At 38.0% G+C, this 20,529-nt stretch overlaps 3 protein-coding genes across 6 annotated transcripts; 2 read left to right on the top strand and 1 right to left on the bottom strand.

Annotated features, from left to right (window-relative positions):
- Positions 1 to 5,547: 5,547 nt before the first annotated feature.
- LOC116169170 lies at positions 5,548 to 7,140 on the top strand (the record flags this gene model as incomplete). Its single annotated transcript, XM_031485197.1, has 4 exons — positions 5,548 to 5,692; positions 5,998 to 6,355; positions 6,440 to 6,647; positions 6,691 to 7,140. Coding segments are annotated over 4 exons (927 nt in total), but the record flags the coding sequence as incomplete, so codon positions are not given.
- A 1,856-nt stretch (positions 7,141 to 8,996) lies between these two features.
- LOC116169745 lies at positions 8,997 to 10,216 on the bottom strand. 3 transcript variants are annotated; one of them, XM_031485904.1, is made up of 4 exons: positions 10,093 to 10,215; positions 9,668 to 10,046; positions 9,381 to 9,621; positions 8,997 to 9,335 (listed from the first exon to the last, which is right to left on the bottom strand). In XM_031485904.1, the coding sequence occupies exons 2-4, from the start codon at positions 10,021 to 10,023 to the stop codon at positions 9,090 to 9,092; spliced, it is 843 nt and encodes a 280-aa protein (XP_031341764.1). In that variant the 5' UTR covers positions 10,024 to 10,046; positions 10,093 to 10,215; the 3' UTR covers positions 8,997 to 9,089. The 3 variants fall into 3 exon arrangements, with proteins under 3 accessions (XP_031341764.1, XP_031341763.1, XP_031341762.1); XM_031485903.1 differs by having other exon boundaries at positions 10,101 to 10,215; XM_031485902.1 differs by having other exon boundaries at positions 9,668 to 10,216.
- Positions 10,217 to 11,142: 926 nt separating this feature from the next.
- On the top strand, positions 11,143 to 19,478 carry LOC116168000 (striatin-3). 2 transcript variants are annotated; one of them, XM_031483637.1, is made up of 9 exons: positions 11,152 to 11,230; positions 11,288 to 11,639; positions 11,698 to 12,124; positions 12,177 to 12,380; positions 12,432 to 12,554; positions 15,507 to 15,855; positions 15,904 to 16,168; positions 17,405 to 17,753; positions 18,844 to 19,478. In XM_031483637.1, the coding sequence occupies exons 2-9, from the start codon at positions 11,403 to 11,405 to the stop codon at positions 19,014 to 19,016; spliced, it is 2,127 nt and encodes a 708-aa protein (XP_031339497.1). In that variant the 5' UTR covers positions 11,152 to 11,230; positions 11,288 to 11,402; the 3' UTR covers positions 19,017 to 19,478. The 2 variants fall into 2 exon arrangements, with proteins under 2 accessions (XP_031339496.1, XP_031339497.1); XM_031483636.1 differs by having other exon boundaries at positions 11,143 to 11,639.
- The last annotated feature ends 1,051 nt before the right edge of the window (positions 19,479 to 20,529 follow it).

Here is a 20,529-nt window from a genome sequence, read left to right as displayed (position 1 = left end):
TCCGGGTCGATCTGAGCCATTTTTTTTTCGGGCCTCAAAAAAAGGCAGTGTATATAACCTTCCTTTTTTACCAAAAATCGACTACACCAAAATTTCTCAGGAACACTTTTTCTTATTAATTTTGATGCGTATTTGAGTGACAAGTATTTGAATACTTTTTACTGTATTCGAATACTTTTCAAAGTATTTGAATACTTTTTATAGTATTCGAATACCTTTGATAGTATTAGAATACTTTTGAAAGTATTCGAATACATTTTAAAGTATTTGAATACTTTACAATGTATCTGTATCTAGTATTCGCTTGTGCTGGACGTAACAGTATTTAGTATTCAAATACCTTTGATTTGTGTAAAGTATTTACTATTTAATATTCAAATACTTTTTGAAAGTATTCTGCCCAGCTCTGGTCGGGAGAAATTCCGCTTCCAATGTAGGGACCGGCCTTAAACACTTAAACAGTGTATAATCAATGGTGTGGTAAAGATGTAACCAGGCCCGTAGCCAGAATAAAGTAGCAGGGATGGTCGGTTTTTTCTAGGGGGCTTAAGAAGGTTTTGATAAAGATTACCCTTGTAATTTTTATAAAGGAACCATCAACCGTATCTTCCAGTGGCGGCAAGACCACGTTCCAGGTGGGGCTCAGCCCCCGCTGACCATGACCACGTCCTAGCTACGGGCCTGGATGTAACAATATTACAGCAGCGATATGCATATTCACACCTGGTATATAGACAACACATCATACTCGAAGTTTAGAAAAACCATAGAATGATTATTTTGTTTTTGTATTGACACTTCCCTCAAATCGTACCATCGGGACATCGGGAGAACATGAGCTAGGCGCGACTAGACAGCAGATAAAACTGTACTTCTAGGAGGGCTTTTTAATTTATTGTAACGGAAATGCTCCAGAATTATCTGGAATTTTCTACGCGCGCGATAGTGGAATTTGTAGGAACATTCGAGAATGTACTGGACTTACATTGCTTGCGTGTATAAATGGTTGCGGACCGAACATCGCGGCAGTCTACTACGGAACGAGTACGTATGAAACATCGAGCGCGAAAAGCTGATATAAATGTCGAAGTGTGTGATATAAATAATCGATATAAATTGTACGGATTTTATAGTGTTTTAGTTTTGTTTAATAAATATTGATATAAATCGAACCCGAAATTTATAAATAACGTTACATTGGTGTCAGAAGTGGGATTAATTAAATTAATTAAAAGTAAGATTAAATTAAGTGCTTGTGCTTGTGTATGCCTGTAACAAGATCTACTGCCGCTAAAATGGAAGAAACGATGCTCAATTTGCTCCAGCAAATACAAAATGGCCAACAGGTGTTGCAACAAGAAATGAAAAGCACCCAAGAAAATTCTAGAAATATTCAAGAGAAGTTGGAAGAAAATTCTAGAAATATTGAAGAAAAATTCGAGAAAATGGACGAGAAGTTCGAAAAGATGGAGGAAAATTCTAGAAAGATTATCGAAGAAGTCTCTAAATCAATTGAAGAAAAAGTTGAAGATAGAATTACGGAAGTTTCCAAAACATTTAAAGCAACATTCGTCGAGATTGAGCACAAGTATGAAGCAATTCTTGCGACTGACTACGAAAGAGCGTACTAGTAGTGCCCCAGAAACAAATACAAGAGTAGAAGGCGACGTTCAGCAAGCCCGAGTAAAGCCACCTACTTTTGATGGTAAGATTCCTTGGACCTCGTACGTTCGACAGTTTGAAGCAGCGGCTGCGGCAAATAAATGGACTCTTCAAGACAAAACTACAGCCCTGATTCTTGCTCTGAGAGGAGATGCTCTGGATGTGTTGCGGACTATCCCCGAGGATCAACAGAACTTCCAACAAATCGTAGCGCGACTCGAAATGCGATATGGCGATAAACACCTTCAGCAAGTTTACTATGCCCAAGTCAAGAACCGAATGCAGAAACCTGGAGAAAGTTTGCAGGAACTTGAAGCGGACATCGCTAGACTGATTCGATTGGCATACCCTACGGCACCGGAGAGCTTTCTTGATCAACTGGCTGTACAAACATTTATCGATGCCGTTCGTGATGGAGATGCCCAGCAGGCTTTGAGACGGGCTAGGCACGACAAAATTGAGAAAGCTTTGGCCCGTGCGTTAGAATTCCAAGCCGCCAAGAAAGCTAGTCATGGAAGTGCGCGAGTACGTATGGTGGAACCTCGCAGTGACAGCCGGGTAAGAACAATCGAAGAGGAAGGTGGCTCTGAAAGTTTTGAAGAAAAGGTCAGTAAAGAAGTGGAAGAAAAGATCAATAAAGCAATACAGTCACTGGCAAAGAAACGTGAACCACGGCGAGATTGGACACGTTCGCCGCAACTGCCAAAAACCATTACAGCAGTCGGAAAACTAAGAAAGTTCGACAGGAAGGGGCTATCCCCGACCTGCAGAAACAAAGCCCCGGTCTTCACTGTAAACATTACGTCGTCTGGAAAAGTTCTGAGTAATGCAGACGCTTTGTCAAGAAGACCGTGCAAAGACAACTGCACACATTGTTCTAAAATAGAAGACAAGATTGGCCATCTGCGACGAACAACTGTAGAGAGTGAGGAATGGAAGCCAAGCGAAATCAAAACGGCCCAAGAAAACGACCCAAGTATAAAAACTGTTCTGAATTGGATGCGCCACGGACAAAGACCAGGCTGGCAAGACATTAGTGCCACAAGTCCTGAAGTAAAGAGTTATTGGGGCCAATGGAATAGCCTGACTCTGAAAGACAACCTGTTGTATAGGACCCTTGAAAGTGAAGATGGCACCGAATCGACGCTGCAATTAGTAGTACCTAGAAGCAAAGTGTCGGAAGTATTGCGAAAATTGCATGACGGCGCTTCCGGAGGACACTTTGGTATTACGAAAACGTTGCAAAGGGTACGTGAGCGATTCTATTGGGTCAACCGTAAAGAAGATGTCCGGCGATGGTGTCAAAAATGTGAGTTATGTGCTACTGGAAACGGACCAGTTTCCAAGAAGAAGGCACCCATGAGGCAGTATAACGTTGGTAGTCCGATGGAACGAGTTGCTATCGATATCGCAGGACCGTTTCCCGAGACAGATGGCGGAAATAAATATATCCTAGTCGCTATGGATTATTTCACAAAGTGGACTGAAGCTTACGCCATTCCAAACCAAGAGGCAGCAACAGTTGCAGAAGTGTTGGTAAAGGAGTTCTTTACACGTTTTGGTGTTCCTATAGAAATCCATTCAGATCAAGGAAGGAACTTTGAATCGGCTTTGTTCCAAGATGTTTGTCGATTGGTAGGAGCCAATAAAACCAGAACAACACCTTTGCATCCTCAGTCAGATGGAATGGTGGAGAGAATGAATCGAACGATGGGTAAATATCTTTCAAAAGTCGTGGCAGAACATCAGAAAAATTGGGACCAGTATCTCCACCTGTTCCTTATGGCATATCGATCAGCCGTTAACGAGACCACGGGTCAGACTCCTGCCTGCCTTATGTTGGGTCGTGAACTACGCCTTCCATGTGACCTCGAGTTTGGGCGTAAACCCCATGAAGAATATGTCGCAGGTGAAAATTATGTTGACCAACTAAAGGCGAAGATGAACGACATTCACGACTTGGCTAGAAGTCATATTCAGATTGCCAGCGATCGCATGAAAAATCAATACAACCTCCGCTCGGCCAATGAAACTTTTGAAGCTGGAGATCTGGTATGGCTGCACAATCCACAGAGGCGAAGAGGTCTTTCTCCCAAGCTACAAAGACAATGGGAAGGTCCATATGAGGTGATCAAGAAAATAAATGACGTGATATATCGTATCAGAATGAACCACCGGAAACCGAAAGTTGTCCACATTAATCGACTCGCACGATATGCCGGATCCAACAACAACGAAGAAGTTAGAGGTATTCGAGAAGAGGAACGCAGCTTTGGGATCGAGCCAAATTTTAACGATTTTATGTCAAATTACGCCCAGCGGAAGAAAGCTCGATTTGGCGTTACTCAGGAAATTTGTCAAAATATTTTTGAGCTTCCGGTTAACGTTTCCATCGCCCATTGTGTCGCCGAAGACTTTCGCATGGGTAGAGGTATAGCTTCCGTATTCCGGAAAAGATTTGGAAGAATGGACGAGTTGTTAAAGCAAAGACCACGAGTGGGTAAAGTCCTGCGCTTGGAAGATAGTCAACGCTCTTTGTTCTACTTGGTTTCAAAGAAAACGTCAGAAGGCAAACCCACCTATGAAAACCTCTGGTCTGCTTTAAAAAAACTTAAAGAAACTCATGGCATACTATGACATAAATAGCTTGGCGATCCCGAAGATTGGATGTGGTTTAGATGGGTTGGACTGGAAGATAGTGCAAACCATGATCGAAGTGATTTTTAGAAACACTAGCGTTCGAATTACAGTATGCTGCTTCAACCCACAGGGGACGACCCTCCGCAAAACTGTGGACTGTTACTTTTTCAAGAAAGGTGTTTGTCGAGCAGGCTCTGACTGCAGATTCCGACACGAGGCATTAAAAAGTAATACTAACGCAGTTTCTGAACGAGACGTCCAGAATTAAGAAGGGGGCAGTGTAACGGAAATGCTCCAGAATTCTCTGGAATGTTCTACGCGTATTCGAGAATGTACTGGACTTACATTGCTTGCGTGTATAAATGGTTGCGGACCGAACATCGCGGCAGTCTACTACGGAACGAGTACGTATGAAACATCGAGCGCGAAAAGCTGATATAAATGTCGAAGTGTGTGATATAAATAACCGATATAAATTGTACGGATTTTATAGTGTTTTAGTTTTGTTTAATAAATATTGATATAAATCGAACCCGAATTTATAAATAACGTTACATTATTATATCACGCAGACAACTCGAGAAGAATGCCTCACTTTAAATGTCTTTGATGGTACGTAATAAACCGCATTGGCGCACAACGGCACAACCCTGAGGCCTGAACCCGCACATGTGAGCCGGGGTTAGTGCCTGATGGCTGCAGTCTTGTGCCAGAGATTCTACCCTACGAGTACGAGTACATTCTACCACACTTTAATAGCTGATTGTTGATTCATTTGAATCAATGAATAAACAATGTTTCTAGTAAGTAAGCTGTGACTACGTTAGACCTTTGTTTATTAGTTGGTGGGTTGTGGTAGTGGATATAACGGGAGATCAAAAATGAGTTGCCGTCGAGTGACCTTTGGAATTTTTGTTTACATGGGAAATCGTATTTAACTTGAACTACCAAAGGTGACTCGACAGCAACTCATTTTTGATCGCATAGTATTTTGTAAACATGAAACCGCTAATCTAACCTCAAAATATACACAAAACACCAATTTTTTTAATATATAAGGATTTCTAAGATTAGAACAGGTAAAGATTGATAAGAGCAAATATTTTACAAACCGAATAAATTGCAACAAATCTATTTGACATTTGTTTATAACTGGTTTCAATGAATAACTTAAACAAAATAGGGCAATTAGTTTAGTTACCTTGCGCAATGAATAAACCGTCTTGCTCCCGATTTAATTAATACCACAGACGTATTGTTGATAGATACAAGTGCAACGCTGACGTGGCTTTCGTCGAATGCGGATTGCATCATTCAAAGTGGGTATTTTATTTATGCAGAGGAAAGGATGTTGAACTTGAAATCTGCAAAGGTGAAGCGAATCATTCACGTAAGTACTCTGAACATTCACCTGATCACTCGTAAACATAGCTGGTTTTCTTTAAATAAATAATCCCTTCCCATCTTTTTGAATGAGTGAATTAGGCTAAATTTCGATAAACGCACCGATTTAGTTACGTATCGTTTGTCTGTCGTTACAGAAGTGCACTTCCTCGGCACCGAACGCGCTCAATTGCTAAATGCAAAAAAGTCCCATATCTGTTTTGCAAGAATATGCAATGGCCAAAGGCATTGCTCTACCGAATTACGACATCGTGAGCGAAGACGGTGTTTTTAAATGTATTGTTAATATAGGAAATATCGCCAGAAATGCGAAAGCGACAAGCAAAAAGGCAGCAAAGCACACGGCGGCGGAGAAGGCCGTATCGTTTCTCCAAAGTGAAGGTATGATGTTTAACTCCATAATAAACTCCACAATACGGCCACCTGATGAATCGGATACTCGATCGGATATTATCGAAAATAAAGTCGGGGAGCTAAACGAATTTTGCTCGAGGAAAGGATTAAGTTATCCGATCTATGAGTTTGAAGAGCATCTCGGACTGTTTACGGCGAGGTGCAAACTTCTCACTGAAGAGGCAGATGGAAAAGGAAAAACAAAAAAGGAAGCGAAACAAGTTGCAGCAAAACGCATGCTGGAAATCGTAACAAGGTCAGTTGCATATTTAGTTGGACTCACTTCTCTTTATCTCACATGAGTCATCTATGACCGATTAATTTTCCTGTTTGTTTTCAGTGGCAGCAGTACAATAGAAGCACTAACCAGGACCGCTCGATTGTCTTCTCCGACAGCATCAGTCTCCGAAGAAACACCAGGGCAAGATCAGATGATCATCGAGTTATTTAAGAAATTATCGTTTAAAACGGAAACAAGTCTGAACGGTGACACCAAATTTGCCACCCCTAAGAATCTAACGGCGGATGAAATTGATTTATTAATAGAGGTATAGGTGGCGAGTTTTAAGCATTTTAATAGTAACAGTTTAGGAAGCCCGCGACGGGCCGTCTTTAGAAAATTTGCTAGCCAACTTAGGGGTGGAATATACGATATCTAAGTTTCAAAGGGATCCACTAATTCTGTGCGTAGAGACCAAATCTAACAAGCATCCTTCGTTCACGTTCCTGCAGCACGGTACCACCGAATCCGAGATTAAGGTGAAGCTTCTCAAGCTTGTAGTGGATGCGATCGCCGTTCACCTTTAGAGATTTATGTACATATCCTCTCTTGTCGCAATAATGTTAAGATATAAGGCTCGCCTGCAGAGAATGTCGATCACAGAACACTTGATCTCTGTCTACAATCGTATTTTTCATATTAAACCATAGGTGAGCCTAATAATATTGAAACGATGTATTAAATACGTAAAAGAAAAATTATAAGGCTGAGATATTTATTGTGTCGAAATTTTATACTTTGTTAATAAAGTTTAAGAAATTGATGTAGTGTTTGAAGGAGAAAGAAAAAAGGACCTCCTTGTCCAGTCAAAGAATAATAAAAAACAGCATTTCTTTTGTGCAACTTTAAGATTCTGTAACCTTTGCAAGTACAATTTTTAATTTTACCCACAAGTACCTACGTTTAAAAAAAATACTGTATTCTAGCAAACACAACAGTGGTCCAAGTACTAATGTTAAAAAAATAATCAAAATCAGTTCTCTGTTCAGGATATACTCATTGCTAATTACTCAGATTAGTACAAAAGGTAGGTAGGTATGCTGTATTGTATACAGCAATATTCATGTAATAACGGGCGATCAAAAATGAGTTGTTGTCGAGTCGCCTTTGGAAGTTCAAATTAAGTACGATTTCCCATGTAGACAAAAATTCCAAAGGTGACTCGACAGCAACTCATTTTTTGTACCAGTAGACATAGGCACAGATAAAATACCTGTATAGTAGTGGAACTGCTTGAAATTATGGATTCTACAGGCCACGTTCTATAAGAAAAATTTTTTTCCGGGTCGATCTGGGACAATTTTTTTTGATTCCCGAAAAAAAAGGCAGTGTATAACCTTCCTTTTTTAAAATGTTCTTGGGAAGGTAGATACGTACGTGGCGACATCTCATTGGGAGTGGTTCAACTATTACAAGAAAATTATAAGGAAAAGTATAGGGATTACCAAAGAGATGGCGCAAATGTACCAATTGCTTACACAAAAGACAATTCCAGATACTGGATCATTGAAGTACAATTGCTCTACAAATCCTTAATGAAATTGCACATTTTCAACTGCCCTTTAAGGAAAATTGAGTCGAACGTGGCTATTAAGTGCTTAAATTAAAATGTTCTTGGGAAGGTAGATACGTACGTGGCGACATCTCATTGGAATTGGTTCAACTATTATACAGATAATTGGGTATTTTATCTAGGCATTGATAGAAAGTCTGAAGAACGCCTAATTTTATGCAACCAGAATAACTTCTTCTGAATGTCGTTGCTTTGGCTTCACAGAAAATAAATCTATCACGGCCAGTTGCACAAAAAAAATCCAGGATTATTGTTCAATCCGGTATTAAGACATTTGATTGGCTTTATATTGCAGTAGGCAGCCAATCAAATGTCAAAATTCTTGTTTAAACTCAGATTTGGCAAATAATGAGTTTACTAGAACTTGGGAACACTCCCCATGCCCAGCCCAAATCTATTTGGAGCCCCTATATGGGAAACCCTTACACTGCATTGGCACCAATTCATGGAGACATGGAAGCAGTCCAATATATGCGATGAGCAAGCAATTAAGCTCCGTCAAAAAGCAATAGATGCTTATGATGCCATGCCAAACCCTTAAGCCCTATCAAGAGAGATGATAGCCCCACATCCGACGGTGGTCTACCTTACCAATGTCATCGAGATAAAAGGAAAATTCGCTACCGTCGAAACAGAATCCGAGGCAGCCTCTGACCGTTCAACCCAGGAGAAAATCCAGAACCAGATATTTAAAACTTTAGGACTCGAATGAACTGAGAAATTGGCCATTATAGCGCCTTCCAACATGATACCTACAGTAGCGCCCAAAAGTTTATCACCATATAGTTTGTCTGCAATAACTTTTCATGTATTACTATAGAATTATCAGATGTTAATAAATAATTTAAAAAAAAGAAACATCCCTACAACAAATAGTGGCTGACTGACTCCAATTGTTTTTCATAGCACTCTAAATAACAAGGTAATGTTTTATTGCCAACCGTACTAAATGTTAGTGTTACATGAAAAAATCAAATTTGCCGCTACTGTATACTACTGTATATAGGTATTTGATTGAAATTTTATGAATTTCGCATCATCAAGCTCAGTTCATAATTCAATATAATAGTGTACTCTAAATAAATATTATACATTAAGTACTTAATAATAAAAAACTAGGTCAATAAAAACATCTGCTCAATTGAAAAAGTCTTCAACTTCGGCCAGCTCCCTTTCCCTGGCCTGTTCATGGGCCCATCGATTTTCCGCCAATTTATCTGACAAGCTCCACTTATGATGAGATATTTTCTCCCCGCAAATACCGCACCTTTTATTACCGAAGGGAGGCGTCTTTAAATAATTAAACAGGCATTCTTGATGAAACAGGTGGCCGCAGAAGATACGCTCCAGATGCCGGGGCGACTCTTCATTTTTCTCGATTAGCTACAAACATGGTAAATCTAAAGTAGCACTTACTATGTAAATTACTTGTGGATCGGACGGTAAGCATTGCTCCTTACAAAACTGACAAACTTGGCTGGGTAACTGTTTCACGTAGTTTATGAAAAAACATGCGGTTTTCTCGAGGGAAGGTTGAGGTTTGAAAGGCGGGTCGTTTGGTTTCGGTTTTTTCAATGGGGGCTCCACACACTGTCGTGCCATCTCCCGTCCTTGCTCAAATATATGATGTCGCAGCGTCGGTGGCAAATTGGTTTCGGCATTTTTTAACCTGCAAGCCTACCTGTAGCGCTAAAACGACACCCAACATATCTTACTCAATGGCTAGTACTGGATAATTATCCGGTACAAAGAACTTAACATTCCAAAAGTAATTCGCATGCACAATACTTAAAAAAATACTGGAAGATTTCTGTTTTAGTTTTAACTCGTCCACACCGTCCACTAATAGTCTTTTTATATTACCAATCTCACTATGACAACAAGACAGCGGATTCTCAATTAGAAAGTTTTGAAGAAACGCTAAAGTCAGCATTATTTGTGGTCTGCCGAGATGCTTTTTTGCTTCGGTTTCGCATACATTAGTTAACCCCTGTATTAGCTTCTCGGACAACGTCTTACTTTTGAGTTCGATAAGTAGTGTAGATTCCGGATAGTTCTTGGGAAATTGCATGCAAGCGACGATCTTCTTGTACTCTGTGAATTTTATTTCAGCTCGAACCATCGTTTTAACACAACAGACCAATTTACAAGATGGAATTTTTCGTTCGGCCAATTTTTTAATTTCTTCGAGCTCATTTTCAATAAAACCCATATAATTCTTCGAAATTTAACTCAAATAAAAACATAACTTCATAACCTCAATTTATTACATTTACCATAGAGTCAACATTTTATACAGGGCAGAAAATATATACACAAGGTACGTAATTTGCCGAAGCAACATAGGTATATCCAAAAATTGCAGAAGATGCAATAAACTCTACAAAACTCAGAGAAACTAAATTAAGAAACTACAAAGCAGAAGCTAGAACTACATAAGACACGGTAAGTAGCCATATAAACTATAGCACAGCTACCTCTTTTTGCGGGAGAACGCTGAATCTATGCGCGCAGGGGAAGAGATTTGAGCCTAAACGTGAATCATTTGAACATTATCCTAAATATGGATATATGCACTAAATGTTTAAACATGGACCCGGGCCTATTGAGAAAAAGGTCTTGGGTTTTACAGCAAACGAAGGAATGTTTCGCTTTATGGAACAATGTTACACTGTGAGTCATAGAAATTGATTCGATTTATCTCTGGTACCACCCCAGAGCATATATACTTCTAAAGCAACGTTAAAAAATATGTGTGCTTTGAGAACTCGACAACTCAACAAGTGAAATTTTTATGATTAGTACATATTGCATCTTAATAATGCATAATGTTGAGGTACAACCGGAAGCGAATTGACTATTTTTTTATAGACTCGGTCCTTCGTAGGACACTCTGTATGTAATTGTCTGTCCCTGATGTTCTTTTGTCAAGCCAACGGCAGTTATAGTAAACAAATATAATTGCGTGGAATTGCACGAGTCATCTTTCTATTTTTTTCATTGGCGTAGTGATGCCAAGCTATGGAAGAATTCCAAAAAATTTTATTAAAAAAGACTCATGGTAAATCCCTTCCCATTTAAAAGGATTTGAATTTGACGCTGTCACAAGTAGTTACACTTTCGGCCGTCAGAGGCGCCAGTTGTCTGAGAAATTTACGAATAGATTTGCTTGCAAACAAAGACGAAAGAAACGGTAAATAAAGGTTAGTGAGTGAGATGGGCAACTGCCAGATGTTGAATGGCTGCCTCTGAAGTGAGAATTTTTGTTTCCAGCTTTTGTATGTTAATTGTTATGCGTTCACATAATTTCTCATTGCATAAATTTTGATCCCTAGCTTTAATTACGTAATGTATTTATTTAATCGGCGATTGTTTACAAAGTGATAATCGAGTGTTCGGTGGAAGTGTTTTAAAATGGCGAAAGTTTTTTAAACTAACAATGGTGGCCATATGAAGACTACGGGCGACGACACTTTGCTAAGATTAGTAATGGAAGACACTTCGGTCGTACAAAATGGGGCGCAGTTAGGCCTTCAGGGCGGTCCCGCGCCTAATGTTAAACCCAATGAAGAAAATAACACTAAAGCACAATACTCAATACCTGGCATTTTGCATTTTATTCAACATGAATGGGCAAGATTTGAACTGGAACGTTCACAATGGGAAGTGGATAGAGCAGAATTACAAGTAAAACTTTGTCTTTTACTTACATTTTCCTTTTTTCTTAATCATTGACAACTTATAGGCGCGTATCGCGTTTTTGCAAGGGGAAAGGAAAGGGCAAGAAAACCTCAAAAGTGATCTAGTTCGTAGAATTAAAATGTTAGAATACGCTTTAAAACAAGAAAGAGCCAAATTTCACAAGTTAAAGTACGGTGTCGAGCTACAGCAGGGCGACATGAAACCACCGCAATTAGACGATTCCAACATCGACACGCAACTTGATAGCGACCAGTCGTATACGTCCGTCACCAAAGCTACGTGGAAACAGGGCCGGCAATTGCTGCGACAGTATTTGCAGGAGATCGGTTATACCGATCGAATTATTGATGTAAGATCGAATCGTGTCCGAACACTGTTGGGCCTCAATAACAATGCGGAACAGGACGAGAACGTAACTAGTGGGCAGGTTAACGGAAACGAATCGAATAAACGCGCCAGCGAAACTCAAGGTAATGGCTTTTCGTCGCGACATCAATTCGGTTTCATTGCTCGCGCTTTTAGGTCGAAGGACACCCGCTAAAAAAACTCAGCCGAGTTGTCTTACCGAGGCGATGATGTTCGACACCGAGGCCGCCGTCATGGCAAATTTGGATTTTTTATCGTCGGCCGACGTGGACATGGAGGACGACGACGATATGAGCGATGATGTCGAATTGGAAGCGACCGACGAGCTGGAAGACGACGTGAAAGCTATCAAGAGGCGAGGTCGGTGTCGCGGTAATGCGAGCAAGGGTGGTGGTGATGTTGTGTTTTTAGGTAAAATCGATAATATGGGCGATGATGTGGATGCCGAGGCGATGGAGGTTCTTAATGAGCTTAATTTATTGTCCGAAACCGAGAATCAGCATCAAGATATGAAGGATGCTGGCGATTGGAAAGGTAACTAAATGTTAGGGCAAGTAAATAGGTATCTGTGTGCTGCGATCATGGTAAACTGGGAGAGGAAATCATTGTCTCCGTTTCAATTAATACTTGGGAGAGTCTAATGGAAATTTTCAGCAGAGTTGATATAATCAAGTGTGCTAGAACTCCTTACACAAACACAATATTGCATTCTCATTAAAATTTTGTTTAACATTAACTGGCAGTTGACGCCTGCTCGCTTTCCCTCTGATTTTGTATTAATTTACGAATTTTGATTTTTTTGTTTACTTCCCATTCTTCATTACAGGATAAGTTTTTGTGTTTTTTATTAAATTAATTAAACAAACAAATTGAATTGAGCATTATTTAACACTACTACTGGTAATTCTAAGAGTGTCTCAATTATACAGTGTGTTCATTTTATTTTGTCCACTGTTGCTATCTCATGAACTATAAGAACCACCAGGCCACTTAAATTAGCAAACAATTTCTATTTTACAAGATTATTTAATCGAGCAGGAAAAAATGTTTTTTCAACCAGTGATTCACAAACTGTGGATACCAACTTTGTTGTTTTTATTAGGTATATATTTAAAAAAAATTATAATTCATAGGGGAGTCGAAATACTCAACCTAAAAAGGTTGTGAACCACTGGACTACTTTACTAAAATAGCTGCTACTACTGCGTTCTACTTTTTAATCAGTATACCACATGCATTTAAAAGTATGACAATGTCAAAATGCACACCATTATCATATGAGAGTTTGGGCATCGATTTCTAAAAAACGCGCAGATTTTTTTTAAATAGTAAAAGAGCATAGCGTTAGCTTCTTTAAGACATATTTCAATCAAATGGATGGGGACCGGAACATACCGTGTGTCCCAGATCGCGTGGGATTGCATGGGTCACTTTCTTATTATTAAAGATAGAGAATTGGTTAAATGGGCAATGCAAAATTGGCCATTTCCTTGAATGTCTTATACATATCATCAAAAGCATAAGAGGTATAAAAAAAAGTTTTATATAAAAGTTATCCTAAAGTTAAATAGGCGCCACATTGGATTTTTAGATTACTTGATAGATTTTTTAATTCTCTTTTCAACGAGCTATCATAGCGTAAGATTGAAAATAAGATACCAGTTATATCAACGGTTTTTATGTTTTAATCAAGTAGTCTGTCATGAATTTAAAAAAAAACAAAACATCTATTGGTTAAATGATAGTAAAATTTTTAAAATGGTCCAGCAGGCTTTGGATTTATATTGAATAATCTCTTGTTTTTTATTAGTTTTGACAGGTGGCATTTGATATGGATCTTGTGTTTGCATATGTTTATAAATGAAAGGTTGAAACACCCTGTAGATTGGTATCAAAGCGTTTGCGGACTTATGTTTATATGAACTTATAATAAACCATAAAATAAGCCAGAAGTCCGTATTTATATCATATTTAGAAACACCCTGTATATGTTAATAAAAGTACCGTTAAAATTAAACAGTAGTTGCGATTTGAAAAACTGAAATTTTTAACATTTTTTTATTGCTAACTTCACGACAGCTCTGGATACTTTTTCATGACTTTCAGCAGCCAGTAAGAAAATTCCTTAGACTGCCAGTACTGTAGTCAAAGAAAATGTTTGAACCCCCGTTTCTGAGATTTGATCCAAAGTAGGTATTTTTTTAAATGCAACATCCTCTATATTTCAACTTCCTTAGACTAGGATATGAACCAGTGGTGTAATAAAAAGAAATTTTTGGACTACCGTTTCTGAGAAGCGAGCAAAAAATAAGTTACACTCAGAATTAAATTTTAAAGTAATCATTGAAATTAGCGCCCTCTGAATGTATATAATCTTTTGAATTCCAATCTCGAAGATTTTTAAATTATAATTTAAAAAACTGCATTTAATGAATTAAATTACCAACTAGATTAGCAACTTATTGCCTCAATAATTAATTTGGGCTGTAATTATTGAAATTATGTACTTCAATATTTTATTTGAAACAATTTTTTATTTTCACACTCGAGACTCACAATCACAACTTAATTGCAGGTTCTCACGAAAATTTAAAATATTGTTTTGTCACTAAAATAAATATTTTATTCGAAATATATAATTTGGCAAGAAGCAATACAAATATAATTTGTAGTTCAGCTATTCGGCGTTAGGTGGCGGAGGGATTCGCAAAATGCTTACCGACGTCTGGCAACAGCGCATCGCGCCCTGAAAAAATATATTTATTTGTCCTAATCTATACAAATTTAGATTGTTATTTTAATGAACTATATTGTGCATTTGTTCAAACGTCATCATTTACATGTTAAACAAAGTTCTAGACAGTAGTACAAATCACAAACTTGTCTTTGAAATTCTACCTTGTCTATCCTGAATTTTAAGTCTCCTGAGGTCGCTTCCTTTTTTGGAACGTAACACGGGATGGTCAAAATGAGTAAATTCCTATGGTGGAGTGCTGTTTGGGGATGACATCCGCACAAATGTTATTGCGAAAAGTTGTTCTAGGCCTACTTTGATTTTTTTTAGGGTTTTATTTTTTAACGGGATTTTTTGAGGAAATCTGAGAAAATGTTACTTAAAAAAACTGTTAAAAATAGAATTTGAAACGGTTAGAGACAACGTTACATTCTATTTTCTGTGTTACAGTGCTATTGACATGAACAAACTTTTTTTTTTTTAATTTCAAAGGCACCCTTGATTTCTTGAAATTAAAATGTCCCTGATCACTAGTTTCCAACCAAACAGGGTTGATCCAGAGAAGCTAAAAATTTAATTCAAAAATGTTCTATCTTTTACAAACGGCCAAACAAACTCTGTATATTTAGTGGTAAAAAAATATTTTCATTTCTCGAATCATTATGGCGCCCCGCCCCCCCCCCCCTTCCCCATAGGAGCCTCGAAGTTTTCAAATAAAACTTTCCGAAACTAAAACTAAGCTTAACTTTCAGGCTTGAACTTTCAATCCGGCGGGCCGGGACGCAGGCCCCTAGCGTTAAACGACGACGAAAATATCGACACCGGTCTAGGTCTAGGCGAATTAGCTCAATTAACCGTAAACAATGACGCAGAGACCAGTTACGATATTTCGAGCAGTAAGGAGGCGTTTCGGAAAACGTGGGGCGCCAAGTACACGTTACGGAGCCACTTCGACGGTGTCAGAGCGTTATGCTTTCATCCGACCGAACCGGTGTTAATTACGGCCAGTGAAGATCACACACTCAAACTTTGGAATTTGCAGAAGACGGTTCCGGCTAAGAAGTCGGCGTCGCTGGATGTGGAACCTTTGTATACGTTTAGGTTTGTTACTCGACGTACTTTGTGTGTGGGTCTAGTCTCGAGTTTTAGGAGTCACAACGGCCCGGTGCTCTGTTTGGCTATATCTGGCAGCGGAGAGCATTGCTATTCGGGCGGTTTGGATGGTAAAATTCATTGTTGGACTGTGCCCAATTCGAATATCGACCCGTACGATTTGTTCGAGCCTGATGTTCTCAACGCGACTCTTCAAGGACACACGGATTCCGTTTGGGGGCTGGCCGAACTTCACAGTCAGCAAAAGTTACTGTCATGTGCGGCTGACGGCACGGTAAAGCTGTGGGCGCCACATTCCAAGGTAATAATCGCAGTTCGCTTGCATCATCAAGTTCACTTGTTCTGATTGTTTTTTGTTCTTTTTCTTTTTTTTTATAATTTGATAATTACTAATTATATCCATTTAACTTATTCTTTGTGAATCTCTATTGAGTTTAATTCTAAGTTCTCTTTTTGAATATTTACAGTACACTTTTATTTTCATATATGTACACTGCATTTATTTAGTACACAAGTACAGGATGTCCCATTAATAATGGTCACAGGCTATATCTATGGAACCGTTAATTGCACAGCTTCGGGAAAAATATTTTGTTAACAAAAGGGGTCAAGAGAAATCGTTGGAAATTATGTTCAAGTTTATAGTTTCACCGCTAGAGGGCGTACGATTCCTGGTTAAGTAGAAAAATGACTTTTTTTTTCTAAAATATACGTACTCAACAAATGTGCATAAAAAATACATGCATAGCAATCTTGTATCACTTTTGCATCATTTTGATGCAGCACATATTGCTCTAGTTCATAAAATATGAGGGGTGCGGGAAGGGGAACATCTCTTTAAGGGAATGAATGTAACTTCGGTTTAGGTTAACAGCTTTTCACATAATATGGTTTGTTGGAAAGAGCTCTCTTCGTGGAATCACATTTTACATGAATAGAGTCTTTTTAGTGAGTGTGATGAGTGGTAGAGGGCGCGGTGTGACATTAACATAAACTTTGCAGTTTTTTTTTGAAAATTTCAAATGGAACGATATAATCATTATATGATATTATCAAATACGATGAAAAAGAGAGATTTTCTATGAAAACCGCATTTTGATATCTGTTTTGTAAGCAGAGATATGACGAAAATTCACAATTTTTAATTCCAATATTGATGCTCATTCAAGTTGGATTTGAAACAAATGAACACATAGCAACCGATAATTATCTCAAAGTGAATGAGGCGATGGCAGGTCAAAATTAACACTCGATCTAAGTTTTTAAATTATGAGCAACGAAAAAATTATTCAAACTTTAATTTAATTTAATAAAAGCCGTTTTTCTACTTACCCATGAGTCGTACGCCCTCTAGCGGCGAAGTTAGAAACTTTAAAATAATTTCCAGCGATATCCCTTGCCCCTTTTGTTAACAAATTTTTTTTCCGAAGCTGTACAAGATGTGGCGCGTAACCATTATTAATGAGACACCCTGTACATTGTCCTGTTATTGGGAAATATTCTGTTTGACAATAAATGATTATTATTATTATTACAGATGCCGTTATTGAATACGTTTACATCAGATCAGGACGGTATACCTTCCAGTGTCGATTTTGTGAGAGACGAGGGTAATCGAATTGTCGCCGCGTACAACAGTTCGAATTGCATTATCTTCGACACGGAGACTGCAAAACCCCTAGTACGATTAGATTCCGGTGTTAATAATAAGCAAATTAATAGGGTGGTTTGTCATCCGACTCTATCGCTCACGATCACGGCTCACGAAGATCGGCATATACGTTATTGGGATAATAATACGGGAAAAATGGTGCACTCGATGGTTGCGCACTTAGATGCCGTTACAAGTTTGGCGGTCGATCCTAACGGGCTCTATTTACTCTCAGGTCAGTATTTTTTTCTTCCTCACTCCTTACGGCTGTTACGGTTTGGTTATTTATTTAAAAATCAGGTGTTGGGTTTAAAATAATATCATAATTTTTTTTGCATTAAAGAGAAAATATACAGGGTGCGTCAAAAGTTAGATTTTGATACCTACCAAAGATGGAACAGTATTTTTTGTATTCTATGTCAAATTTTACCCATAATTCGTATAGTGTATCCGATACTATACCTATCTTTAACTCTTTTGGAACAGAAGTTAAAAAAATCCACAATTTAATTAGGTATACACTATGTCTAAGATAAGGATGTGTATTAGACACCCTTTTTTTCTTTCTTTTTCTATTAAAAAAGGTAGGTTGTAATGCAGTTGGAACATGATACAACAAATAAGAATGATATGATACTATGCGGTCTCAATTCCTTTCGGTTATGTGCATGACGTCACTTTACTTTAAATTTTAAATGTGTCCAGTGTGATTACGCAACTTAAAAAACCATTTGTTATCACACAGCCCTTCCCAGGATTTTAAATGTGCCCGATGTGATTACGAAACCTACAGTAAATGCATTTTTACAAGGCATCATTTTAAAGCACAATCCTTCCAAGGATGTAACCAATAACAAATACCATTTTAAAAACTATTCGTTAAGACACAATACATTTATACCTATTACATTAAGCTAGGGATTTGTTGATATTGAATTTTCTTTAATTTTAACATGCGTGCAACTAAATAAATTAGACAGGGAACAGGTGTGTTATTAGTCTGTATTAAAAAATACACTCATTATTTACCTATACTGGTTCTATAGGCATGATACAACAAATAACTATAATTCAATAACTTTATCTCACAAAATATTGAAGAAAGCCGGCGAAACATATTAAAATAAACAAAACACTGCTCCAGCTGAGATTGTTTACTAACCGCGTGACGTCACAAAGAAATTTAATATGGCGTCTAACCTGCGCAATGAAGGTTATTGTATCATGCAACCTAGTTACAGTACAATTATTATGTACTTCAATATTTTATTTGAAACAATTTTTTATTTTCACACTCGAGACTCACAATCACAACTTAATTGCAGGTTCACACGACTGCTCGATTCGACTATGGAATCTGGATAACAAGACGTGCGTACAAGAAATAACCGCGCACCGGAAGAAATTCGACGAAAGCATCTTAGATGTCGCCTTCCATCCATCACGGCCGTATATTGCGAGTGCAGGCGCGGATGGTTTGGCTAAGGTTTTCGTGTGAACAGTAGGAGAGGGTGTCGGAAGTCGAATCGGGTAGGTGCGTGTCTAAATCTTAGGACTCTCTACACTCTGTTGAGTCTCGGTAATATTTGTAGGTTAAGTGTACATATTTATTGATGTTCTCTAGATGCGTCTTTGTAAATAAATAATTCGAGTTGTCACTTTTTTTTCTTTTCGTTGTTGATATTGGTAAATATCGGTTCTTACTATCGCTAGATCGATCGTATCGTCACTGCCTTGTTTGTGTAGGGCGGTCCGAGGTTTTTAAATGTGCACCTTGAACCGCCCTGTTTCTGTACATAGAACGAGGAAATTACATACGGCAATAAATTGATGTGCTCGCTTTTAAAGATTACTTCATGACATTAAGCATACAAAACGTATGTACATTTCCCTGCATTTATTATTTGAGCTGATAGTAAAAGTAGAAGAGTAGTTATTAAATTGGTGTACATATATTAAATATATTAGATATAAACATGAAACAGCAGGTTAACGGACCGTTAGATTTAGGTTGTAGTAGCGATTAAGTCATTGATATTTATATTTCACAAATATTAATTATTTATTGAGTGTTTTCTTATGTAGACGTAGGTGAAGTAGCAGCGCTACGCCACCGAGATCGTGCGTTTATTTAATTTTCTTCTGTATTCGATAGGTGGGCGGGTTGACAAGCAACCGAACGTGGCATTGAATTGTAAATATTTATTTTAACATAGCGTGGCTATGAATCAAAGGAGGTTGCACCTTGTATAGTCGCTTTGTACGTGTTTTCTTTTTAATTTATATTATTATCGATATTATTTTATATTTATCTCAGATAACGTATCTATTGAAAGTTTTTTTTAACATTATGTGACTACCAGTGTACTTGGCTAGTGTAGTTATTTTGAGGATAGCTAAAAGAACTTAGATTTAGTCATAGTGTGTGTACGTATGAGTGTGTATATATGAATAAAGTTGTATGTCTTGTTATATAAACACTTTTGGCTTCAAGCTGAAAAGTATTGGTGCTCTCGTCTGATACTTTTACAGTTTTTACGAATAATTTTGAAAACGGTTGTAAAAAGTCACAATTAAACATGCAAGCACCATGTATTATAACTACTGTCCCATTAAACTAACTTTTGCTATATACGTATCTATTTTCAAGCGCTGTAGGTTGTCATTTATGCTATTATGTTATTAGCGCAGTGATATAAAGGAATGTATGATAGAAAACAATAAATTGTAAACTTTATTTTCTTTTGTTTTTATTATCCTACTATATGCTGATTGAGATTTAAACCAAATTAATGCGTTGTCACGACATCAGGTAACTCAACTACCAGGGTCCACTATTATGGGTAGGTGACCGTATAATAATAATAGTCAGTTATTGGATAACGTACAAAAGAAACCATACATAATTCTAGTGAACTAAACATTATACCAAAAGGGCAAAGTTCGATTCCCACTTGGGGCCGAGTCTGGCGTTAAACGCCCCCTTGATCGATCACTGAAGCATTCAAGCT

Source organism: Photinus pyralis, unplaced genomic scaffold, assembly GCF_008802855.1.
Source record: "Photinus pyralis isolate 1611_PpyrPB1 unplaced genomic scaffold, Ppyr1.3 Ppyr1.4_LG4, whole genome shotgun sequence".
In the NCBI taxonomy this organism is placed as follows: Eukaryota; Metazoa; Arthropoda; class Insecta; order Coleoptera; family Lampyridae; genus Photinus; species Photinus pyralis.
Note: the sequence above shows the minus strand (reverse complement) of the source record. Positions and strands in the feature narration are given on the sequence as shown.